At 40.9% G+C, this 12,069-nt stretch overlaps 1 protein-coding gene across 2 annotated transcripts in view; it reads left to right on the forward strand.

Annotated features, from left to right (window-relative positions):
* The window catches only part of LOC126243539 (conserved oligomeric Golgi complex subunit 3), a 128,046-nt gene that overhangs the window by 13,858 nt on the left and 102,119 nt on the right, over window positions 1–12,069 (forward strand). For both annotated transcript variants that reach the window (XM_049948171.1, XM_049948172.1), the window contains exons 4-5: window positions 7,307–7,414; window positions 7,767–7,934. In XM_049948171.1, the coding sequence (XP_049804128.1) occupies window positions 7,307–7,414; window positions 7,767–7,934 (276 nt within the window). The remainder of the gene's footprint in view (window positions 1–7,306; window positions 7,415–7,766; window positions 7,935–12,069) is intronic.

Consider the following 12,069-nt stretch of genomic DNA (forward strand, 5'->3'; position numbering starts at 1 on the left):
TTTCAATGAAGGTTGTGGCTGAAAGCTTTTGTGTAAGTGTGTTTTACTTGTAACTGTCTGAAACTTGACATGTCTTCTGTATGGTAAATTATGGTTGGACATTGTTGTCATAGACTGTAGACAACAGAAGGAAGAGTTGGACATGCCTCCAGTCTCAACATTGCGCTCCATAGCAATTTGTCTAGTAAATCGAATTGACACCATTCAGTCAAGTTCTGCCTTTGGCCCATCGCAGAACTTCTCTCCAGAGTCGATCTCACTCCTTACACCTACCACTCCCTGTACTTTTACCTTCTACACGCTACCTGAAATGCATAAACCCAACCATGCAGGATGCCCCTTTGTGGCTGGCTACTGTGCAGCCACTGAGAGATCTCTGCTCTTGTAGGCCAACATCTTTAGCCTATTACCAGCAACCTACCTCCTATATAAAAGACACCAACCATTTACTCCACCGACTCTCCACAGTTCCTGTTCCTTTTCCACATGCTGCCCTGCTCGTCATTATTGATGCCACCTCCATAATGCCCATGGCCTTGTCGCTGTTGATCACTGTCGTTCCCAACTCCTGATGGACTCCAAACATACAATCTCCTTCCTAGTCACCATGAGCAACTATGTCCGCAGCTCATGGTCTAGTGGCTAGTGTTGCTGCCTCTGGATCACAGGGTCCCGCGCTCAATTCCCGGCTGGGTTAGGGATTTTGCCTGGAGACTGGGTGTTTGTGTTGTCATCATCATCATCATCATTCATGACCGTGGCTGGACTGGACTGTGCAAAAGAAATTGGACTGTGTTAAAATTGGGCCTTTGTACGGGTGCTGATGACCACACAGTTGAATGCCCCACACTTCAATCGTCGTCATCATATCATCATCAACAACAACAACAACAACAACAACAACTACTACTACTACTACTACTACTACTACTATATTCTCACCCACAATAACTTTTCCTTTGAAGGCATCACTTAAAAAAAGAACAAACAGGTTATGGTTATGGCATGTGCAGCCTGTCCAGAGGAATCCTTTCTGATCACCCAGAACCCCAAACCCCTCATGTGGTTCAGATTCATTGATGACAACTTCATGATCTGGATCGAGGGAGAGGACCCCCTATCCACATTCCTCCAGAATCTCGACGTCTTCTTTCCCATTCACTTCACCTGCCTTAACCCAACAAGCTACCTTCCTCAATGTTGACCTCCACCTCAAAGATGCCTAAATTAGTACCTCCGTCCATATCAAACCTACCAACCACCAGCAATACCTCCACTTTGACAACTGCCACCCATTCCGTACCAAGAGGAGCCTTCCTTACAGCCTAGCCATCCGCAGCAGTCACATCTGTAGTGATGAGCAGTCCCTCTCAAAATACACCAAGGGTCTCACTGAGACCTTCACAGACTGTAATTACCCTCCCCACCTTGTTCAAAGACAGATCTCCCATGCATTATCTCTCCAGTCACCTAGTACCTCCCACAGTATGACCACAGAGGAGCATTTCCATTGTGACTCAGCACCACCCAGGACTAGAGCAACTTAATCACATTCTCTGCCATGGTTTCAACTACCTCTCGTTGTGCCCTGAACGAAATGAGGAATGCTCTACCCACTATCCTTACCACTCCTCCTGCAGTGGTATTCCAATGCCTACCGAACCTATGTAATATCTTTGTCCATCCCTACACAACCCTGCCCCCAACCCCTTGCCTCATGGCTCATATCGCTGTAATAGACCTAGATGCAAGACCTGTCCCATATATCCTCCCACCACTGCCTACTCCAGTCTGGTCACAAGCACCACCTGTCCCATCAAAGGCAGGCCTACTTGTAAAACCAGTCATGTGATCTACAAGCTAAGCTGCATTCTATGTGGGTATGACAACCAACAAGCTATTTGTCCGCATGAATGGCCACCTACAAAATTGTGGTCAAAAAACCAGACCACCCAGTTGCTGAGTGCACTGCTGAATACAACATTCTTTATTTCAGTGGCTGTTTCACAGCCTGTGCCATCTGGATACTTCCCACCAGCACCAGCTTTTCTGAACTGCATTGGTGGTAACCCTCCCTATGATATATCCTATGTTCCCGTAGTTCTCTTGACCTCAACTTTTGCTAGTCGTCCTTCACCCATCCATCCCTTCCCATTTCCCATTCCACCTCCACACAGCCCCCTATTCCACCAACACAGCCACAGCCTTTTTTACGTCTCTCCTTTTCTGCTGCAGTTGTTCCCACCCTCCCCTCAGTGTCCCCCACCTGCTCTCCATCTAACCTCCCGACTGCTCCTAGCTGCCCTACTGTCTCCCCACCTCATTCCTGCTTGCTCCTACAAGCAGCATTTTTACCGTCCCCCACCCCTATCAATTCCCGGCTCCCGCTCCAGCCTCCTCGCTGTCTGGCCTTGGCACCCGGAGACTGTGAGCGTGCATGCATGCGTGTGCGCGCTTGTGCATGTGTGTGTTCCAATCCGAGCTTAGCCTGATCTATAATCTCATTGTTGATTAGACATTGAGACCTAACCTTCCTTCCTTTTCCTGCTGAAACAGAATTGTGTAGAGTTGCATAAAGGAGAAGGAATACTTTCAACGAAACTTCCTTGATGTTGTAGCCATGTTTTGAATTGCTCTGAAGATGTTGGCATCGAAATTGCGTTTAACCAACATTATAGTTCAGATTTAAATGTGACCCATCTTGCCATTTAGCATGCGAGTTTCAGAGATCGTACACCCATTGAAGACTCAGTGATATGAATGCTACCAGTCCAACATGGAGCAGATAGCGCTGAACCTTTGACACGGCAGCAGATACATACCTGTTGTGCCTCATTTACAAGCCCAGACTGATGAGGAACCTGAATGGTTAATTACAACCATGTCTGGTGTAATAGCCATGTTGCTTGGTCCTCATTGCTTTGTATTACTATCTTCTATCCATTGGTTCCTTATGTACATCTCTGTTGTTGCACTACACCCTGTATGATCTGCCATGTCTTGGTATGACAAACAGGTTTCTTGGAGACCAATCATTTTGTCTTGCTCAGACTAGCTCACATACTGATGATGTTGGTCTCTTTGCAGAAACAGGGCATATTAGCAGTTGTATCCAATTTGCATTTCACTTGATAGTTCATAATATACTGAGGTAGGCACAGCACTGACATTTCTGATCGTAAAGTAGCAGGTGCTGATAAGCCTACTTCTGTTCATTTCTCTGCAACTTTAATCATTTATTGCTTTTATATTGTCATACTTCTCTTCAGAGTTTGCATTTATTCAAGCCACTGTTCTGACCTGCCGGAGATGGTGATCATGCTGGACCTGACGGGATACCAATTCGATTCTACACAGAGTACGCGAAAGAACTTGCCCCCCTTCTAACAGCCGTGTACCGCAAGTCTCTAGAGGAACGGAAGGTTCCAAATGATTGGAAAAGAGCACAGGTAGTCCCAGTCTTCAAGAAGGGTCGTCGAGCAGATGCGCAAAACTATAGACGTATATCTCTGACGTCGATCTGTTGTAGAATTTTAGAACATGTTTTTTGCTCGCGTATCATGTCATTTCTGGAAACCCCGAACCTACTCTGTAGGAATCAACATGGATTCCAGAAACAGCGATCGTGTGAGACCCAACTCGCTTTATTTGTTCATGAGACCCAGAAAGTATTAGATACAGGCTCCCAGGTAGATGCTATTTTCCTTGACTTCCGGAAGGCGTTCGATACAGTTCCGCACTGTCGCCTGATAAACAAAGTAAGAGCCTACGGAATATCAGACCAGCTGTGTGGCTGGATTGAAGAGCATGTTATCAATGGAGAGACGTTAAAGTAACCTCTGGTGTGCCACAGGGGAGTGTTATGGGACCATTTCTTTTCACAATATATATAAATGACACTAGTAGGTAGTGTTGGAAGTTCCATGCGGCTTTTCGTGGATGATGCTGTAGCATACAGAGAAGTTGCAGCATTAGAAAATTGTAGTGAAATGCAGGAAGATCTGCAGCGGATAGGCACTTGGTGCAGGGAGTGGCAACTGACCCTTAACATAGACAAATGTAATGTATTGCGAATACATAGAAAGAAGGATCTTTTATTGTATGATTATATGATAGCAGAAAAAACACTGGTAGCAGTTACTTCTGTAAAATATCTGGGAGTATGCGTACGGAACGATTTGAAGTGGAATGATCATATAAAATTAATTGTTGGTAAGGCGGGTGCCAGGTTGAGATTCATTGGGAGAGTCCTTAGAAAATGTAGTCCATCAACAAAGGAGGTGGCTTACAAAACACTTGTTCGACCTATACTTCAGTATTGCTCATCAGTGTGGGATCCGTACCAGGTCGGGTTGACAGAGGAGATAGAGAATATCCAAAGAAGAGCGGCGCGTTTCGTCACAGGGTTATTTGGTAACCGTGATAGCGTTACGGAGATGTTTAGCAAACTCAAGTGGCAGACTCTGCAAGAGAGGCGCTCTGCATCGTGGTGTAGCTTGCTCGCAAGGTTTTGAGAGGGTGCGTTTCTGGATGAGGTATCGAATATATTGCTTCCTTCTACTTATACCTCCCGAGGAGATCACGAATGTAAAATTAGAGAGATTCGAGCGCGCACGGAGGCTTTCAGACAGTCGTTCTTCCCGCGAACCATACGCGACTGGAACAGAAAAGGGAGGTAATGACAGTGGCACGTAAAGTGCCCTCCGCCACACACCGTTGGGTGGCTTGCGGAGTATAAATGTAGATGTAGATGTAGATGAATATGTGTGTGTGTGGGGGGGGGGGGGGGGGGGCGGCGTGTATGCACTTGCATTTGTGTGTGCGAGTAGCAACCTATATTTCTCCTTACATTGTTGAATATAAAGTGATACATTATTAGAGTTTGATGTAATTTGTAAAGCATGATTCAAAAATAAGTCTGAAGAAACTGTTTTTGTTGGAACATTTGATTCTCTCTCAGCATGGTTTGCATTTGTATTGAAAGTTATGTGGCTGATACTGACACACATCAGTTTCTCCACCAGACACTAAAAATTCATTTCAGTTGTACAAAATTCCCATAGTAATGCTGCCAAAATCTAAGTTGAATTGTTTTTCACATTTAATTTTAATTGACATTTATAATTATGGTAGCCATTATACTTTTTAATTTTTCCATTGAAATGGCTTCTGACAGGATATCCTGCAGTTGTTGGGCAGAGGGGCTTACAGTCATGAGAACTGTTAACACTTTCATTTGATGGTCATCTGTTGTTATTCTGCATTTCCTCCTGGCATCCTTGAAAGTGTGTTGCAAGTAAGAAAAATACATGTTCATTCATTCACACATCATGTTCCATTGTGAAGAGCATTGAGGAATGTGCAGCAAGTTAAACTATACATCGTCAGAAACTGCTACTGCAGGAAACTTCTGTAACATACACGAACAACCAAAAGAGTTTCTTCTAAACCACGTACATTATTAAATTGTGAATTGCTTCTAGATTAAACATGGTACGGAAACTACTGGTGGAATGTAAGTATTAAATTGGCGTATAAGTTTGTAGCGATTTTGTTTTGCATCTTGTATTCAGTTGCTACAGGTTACTTTTCGATTGTCATTTTTTATTTGTAATTTATTTTTAGTATTTGAGTTTACATATTGTCATTTTTTTCTTTTGGAGATAGTGAGTAGAGCTGTGGACACTAGGAATGGAGTGCCAAGTGGAGAAATTGGAACATTTCCAACATATTCTTTTGTTAGAATTCATTAGAGGGATGACAGCAGCAGAGACAGCAAGAAACATTTGTACCTTATATGAGGATAATGCCATGGACAGAGTATGTCAAGAAAATTGTTTTAAGGAGGAGTGTTTTGACTTTAGTGACACTCTACATTCAGGAAGATATTTGGGGTTTGGAGAAGATCATTTCAATGCATTGATCGTAATGATCCACGTCAGTGTACTCAGTAACTGGCAAATGTGATGAACTCGGAACATTCCACCGTCGTGTGATATTTGCATGCAGTGGGAAAGGTTAAAAAATCTGGTGTGTGGCTACCACTTGCTCCAAGTCAAAATCGCAAAAATCTGCAGGTGCCCATATGTGCATCTCTGCTTGCCTCATTATCAATTGTCGACAACTGAGATGTCTTGCAAATGCAGTCTGAGAAAAACAACCAGGAAGACTGCATGAGGTGATGCTATTCCATGATAATGCCTGCCTGCATTCTGCTAGACTGACAAAAAACGCTATACAGCAGTTGAGTTGGGAAGTCATTCTGCACCCACCTTATTCACCTGATCTCGTGCCCTCAGATTTTCACTTTTTCCTCTAACGAACAACCTTAAAGGAACTTCCTTTACAGATGAAAATGTGCTCCAAAGATGGCTCAACTAGTTTTTCACCCCAAAATCACACAATTTCTACAGTCGCAGAATCAAAAAGTTAGCCCAGCGTTGGTAGACTGATGCGAATAATGAAGGAGAATACATTATTGATGACAGAGACTTTTGTTTTGCTTATCTGTTGTGTTTGTTAACCTTATGGAAAAACGCTGAGAACTTCTGCACCAACACAATAATTTTAGGAGTAACTGAGTAGTAGAGATGTTCAGTTACCAAAAGCCACGTAAACGAGACAGAGAACTTCACTGGCTCTCGGACTATATGCTTTTCCGAGTTGTAAAGTACACGCACGGCTGCATCATGTTGACTTACTGCATTGTGGCGGAGTGTCAGCCAGGTTGTGTGGGTGAGGGGAGAAAGGTGGCAGGGAGCAGAGTAGAGGGCTGGGGGAGGGTGGCTGATGGCTAGCTGGGAGAGGCAGCAGGGAGTACACATTGGTCCAGTAATTCACTTCCCCCCCCCCCCCCCCCCCCTTCAATTAATGATAGCAACAGCTACATTAGCAATATATAAACTGTTCTCCACCCAGGAGATTCTTTCTTGGAGTGTCATTTTAAAACTACCTATAATGATACTGACTATTAGAAGCTTGATGTGTTTCATGAAACTGACTTTAGAGACAGCTATCATGTTCTGAGAGGCCTTGATTTTTACATATAATGAGTTTCCAAAATCGGTGTATGTAATGCAAGGCAGTGACTTACTGTATGAAAGCCAGTGTATTTACTTTCTGCTTACATTGCAGGGCAGTAATAATAAATTATCTCTATACATTAATTGTTGCAGCTGGTGTAAATTTAGATGTTTATACACGGAATGCTCATTTAACATTGAACAAGAAGCAGTGGTTACAAACATTTGCTTAAGATCGTTTAAGTGTGAGCTGAAGCCTTATCGGTGCTTAAATTTCATTCCAGATAGAAGCTGCACTTGGAGACCTAACTCATCTTACTGGCCAATACCAGTCTGTTTCATCGAGAACAAATTCACTTCATCAAGTGAGTGAGCAACTTTTGGCTGACCAGGTGCGTTATCATCTTCAAGAGAACTGGCTTTTAAGTCAATGTCATGAAATAGTACTTTCATTTGTTAAGTCTCTTATATATTGACATTAAGTATGGCATTTAAGGTCATTAAAAAATCTTAATTGGTTTAAAATTACAGAACAGGATGCACTCAATGTTACAAATGTTGCCAGTAACGGGGCCAAAGGTTGCAGATCACTTCCATTTACTTTATCTGTGGTGTAATGTGTTAGATATTTTAGAAGCTATGAAGTCCTGTGAATTTGAGAGAACTACTTCATTATTTCCATTTCATTTTTTTCTGACAGTGTTTCTAGAATGTGTGTTTAATGGCTTTTTGTTCTCCATTTAGGTGACATTGAATGGACTTTATGAAGAAGTGAACAAAAGGTTGCAGTATTTCACATCTGTTGACAGCCTTTCCAGCCGACTGGCATCACCGACATTGTCAGTAGCGAGTGATGCTTTTGTAGATATTTTAAATCGTCTGGATGAGTGCATAGAGTACATGACTGTTCATGTACGTATACTCTTCCTGTAAGACAGTTCAAGCTTTCAGTTAGCATTATAAATATTATATGTATTCCTTCTTATGCATTTGTTTTAACTGCTGAGTGAAGAAGATAGTTTTGGAATGTGTGTAAGACTAGTCCAAATGTAACAATTTGATTGGTCAAAAGTCTGTGCACATCATGGAGACGCATCCATTATATGTGAACCAAACATCTGAGTTATAATTGGAGATGTTATCAAATTTGCTCAACTCTGTGAGCATAAATCGAGCATAAATCACATCTGCACAGACAAATTGTAGTGTGTTGGCAGAGATCATTGCAAATGTGGCACGCATAATGACTTTGAGTCTGCCTTTTGTTTTGTCTAGTCTTTCTCTTCTAAAATGGCTTGTAAGAATGAGTTCATTGCTTACATTTCTTGAAATACACATTTGTGGAAACTTAAGAGCAGTAAATACAGTGATCGGGTTAAGAAGGCAGCTACTTATAATTTTAAAGGTCTGTAATGGGTTGTTGGTAGATTTCAGTCAAAGACACCTCATAGACCAGCTCTAGAAATTATCGAAATATAAGGAGTTCTAAACATGTGTAAAAGTGTAAAACAATTACTTGTTACCTGTCACAGTGTACGTATTACACAATTGATGATGTAGTTTACTTCGTGAAGTACATATTCAGAGCAGTATATTTTAATTTTTTAGCTATTATTTCACTCAGTGCTTGATTGGATATGCTATTGTAAATTCTAAACTTGCCTAATTTCTTCCTTTTGCAAAAATTGTAATATTGTTATCTGACACTTGTGTGATGAAATTACTTTCCTACTACAAGTATTTTGCTATTATGTGAAGAGTTAAAAGCACCAATAGATAATTTAATGACTTCTAACCTGGCCCACTTCAGTTATTTGATGCTAATTGGTAAACCAATCTACATTGTCAGATAATAATATTGTGAATGTTTGCAGATGAAAGATACCGTGAATGTGGGAAGCACTTAGAAAAAATTGACAGATCTTTGTATCAAGGTGGTGAAAAAGCTTTCTCCTTATCTCAGGTTGTTGTTGTTGTTGCTGGGTTTTTTTCCCAGTAGCGTTTCTTTATACGTCATTTGTTTAGGGAAGGATTCCTTGCAGCAAGAGATAAGTTCATTATTTAGTATATGTTGATAAATAAATAAATTGAAATTTGACTTGATAATGAGCTGTCATAAAACAAATTATTCAGGTGTTCTCTTTCAATTATCTTCAGTTTTTTTTTTTTTTTCTTCACAACATTCAAATTTTGCTAACATTTTCTACTTCCAAAAATTTCATCCTTTTCGTAACATATGATCATGACCTAAGCATCTTGTCTGCCTGGAGTGCAGAATGGAACTGTTGTGAAAAAATTACATATAGCAAAGAGCATACAATAAGTGCTCTTTAGTATTTCAACATTGCTCTCCCGGTCGTTATGATGGTATTCTTGACCGAAGCCGCTACTATTCGGTCGAGTAGCTCCTCAATTGGCATCACGAGGCTGAGTGCACCCCGAAAAATGGCAACAGCGCATGGCGGCGGGATGCCATGTGAAATAAATGTAACACAATTAGGCTGTGTGTTAAAACAATGACAGTGTCTGTTCCTTACATACCTTCTTATTCTTCAAGAACTGTATGGTTAGGTTTTTACTGCTCGTAGATGTTCAGTAGTAAACTATAGTAGTATGTGGATGTTCACCTGCGAACTATTTGTGAGGCTTACCAAAAATCAAACAATAGTGCACTGGCCATATTAAATGTGTATATGGGGGATTGTGAACAGTGAAAGTAAACAACTGTGAAACGCAAATGTGCACCTGTCGGCTACATCATTTAAAGTAGTCCGTGTTTGACTTCCACCCCCCATTTTTCAGTCAGTATAGCAACGCAATACGTTGACACCGAGGACAGCAAACGAAGAAGTAAAGCAGGCAAATGTCTTCATCTACTACTTCGGGTGTCTTGAGTCCTTCCCCGTTAGTGGTGAATGCATGGAAAAGAGAGAAAACATTACTTGCATCACCCCTTGTATCCCAGCTTTCTGATTGATTAACAGTTAAATTAACTACATCTTCTGGGTTATCTTCTCCTCCCTCCCAGTTTCGGTTTTCACTATTTACTTTGTCACATGTGATAGTTTTGTGTCATTAAAAATAGATAAATAAAATAATTTCCTATTCACATTTTTTTTCCGCTCGACTTACTTGATTATGTTAGCACTATTGCTGACATTCAAAAAATGTTTCCAAATACTTTGTTTTACAATGTGTGGAAACCATGGCATGCAGATCAGGTTATGGGTCAACTGTGGCAACAAGGTTGTGCATAGTCAGCTGTTGGTGGCTTCCACACACATGTTGTCACCAGTTTCTCATTCCTTGTCTTTCTGTGAGCATCCTGGGTGCACCTGAAACTTGAAATTAGTATCAGCAATGTAGCCTGACTTATTTCGAATCTCAGCTCCTCTACTAGTTTGTAATGTTACACCATTTCAAAATATGCTGAAATGTGAAAGAATTTGTCACTGTTTGTGACAACAGCCAATATTGTGAACAGTTAGATGGGGCCGAAAATTCAACGAAGTACAACCATTTATCTTCTTCTTTTCTTTTTTGCTGCAACAGCTGATCCTCGTAGATAATCTGGAATTCTTCCAATATAGACTTTACATGTGAAATGTATAATAATCAAGTTTACAATTGCACTGTTTTAAATAATACTGTTTATTATCACATTATTTGGACAGATGACAAACATAGATTCCTCTCAAAATCTTTTGTAAGACTGACCTGCTGGCTACAGTATTCTGCCAGTATTTATAGTAAACAGTATAATGGGCTAATTGTTATAAACAAACTTTTAAGTGAGTTACAATCAAATATTTTACATTGAGTTGACAATTTGGACGGTAAAATGCTTCTAATTTACAGTTACATGTTTTTAAATACAAAGGTCACAGTAATTTTTGTTTTCGTAGTGAAATAAAAAATGTTCAATTAAACAATAATTCAATTATTTCTTTGCTCACAGCCAAACTAGTGAATAAAGAGTTCCCAGCATATACTGAGGGATCAAATTAGATACATAATTTTGTATTATAGGCAGAACTTATGCCTCTGGCATGGTTATCAGAAAGTTAGATTTGTTTACATTTCCTAATAATAGTCTGACCACAAATTGTACATTTTTAACATACACTAGAGCGTCGATTATCTGAAGTAATTGGGGGACATGGGTGTTCGGGAAACTCGTTTGTTCGGATAATCGAACTGTACATGTTTATTTGCCAAAAAGAAGTTTCGTCAGTATTGTAAACGTTTTCGAGTACATAATCTTCTTCCCTTAATACGTCCCTTAGTTTGACTTTGAAAGAATCAGCTGCTGAAGAATCAGCCGACAGTTTTTCTCCCTGTATTGGAAGATCACGAATGCCATGTCTTGACTTGAAGCGTTTTAACCAGCCCGTGCTCACTTTAAAGTTCGAAGGCCCTCCAAGTTTTTCGTTGAACTGCATTGCCTTCTCACACAGAAAGGGACCTGAGATAGGTTCTCCTTCCAATCTCTTTCGTGTAAACCACTTGTAAACAGCATCATCTAGATCTGTGTTAGTGGCGATTTTCATAGTTTTACGGCTTGTTGATCCATCAGTAGAATTAAGCATAGCTATAAAATTTGCTATGCTCGTCTTTTGTTTTTTTATATCCGTAATTGTTGACTTCCCCACCTTGTACTCATTGGATAAAGTGGTTGCAGATTCACCTTCTTCTAATCTTTTCATAATCTCGTACTTGTCCCTCATAGAAAGGACAACACGTTTACGTTTAAGCATTTTGTATTGTCAAGTTCACTTCTTCACACAGCAGCACACAAGTGGTCGTTACAGAGAACAGAAGGTGACTGTTTGCACTGTGAGAAGCTCTTCTTGGGGGCGCGCAATCCTTCAAACTGCGTGGAGCAGCACGCCTCAACTCTAAGTTGGCGCAGCTGTTGCTGTGAACAGCTTTGATACTGCCGCTACTTCTACTGCCAGTGCCAACCCGACAGAAGTGTGCTGATTGTTGAAACACAGCGACTGGCGGCTTGGCTGGTCAGCAGCGCCTTGTGAAGGCTCCATTAGAA

The sequence above is a fragment of the Schistocerca nitens genome, chromosome 1 (genome assembly GCF_023898315.1).
Source record: "Schistocerca nitens isolate TAMUIC-IGC-003100 chromosome 1, iqSchNite1.1, whole genome shotgun sequence".
NCBI lineage: Eukaryota > Metazoa > Arthropoda > Insecta > Orthoptera > Acrididae > Schistocerca > Schistocerca nitens.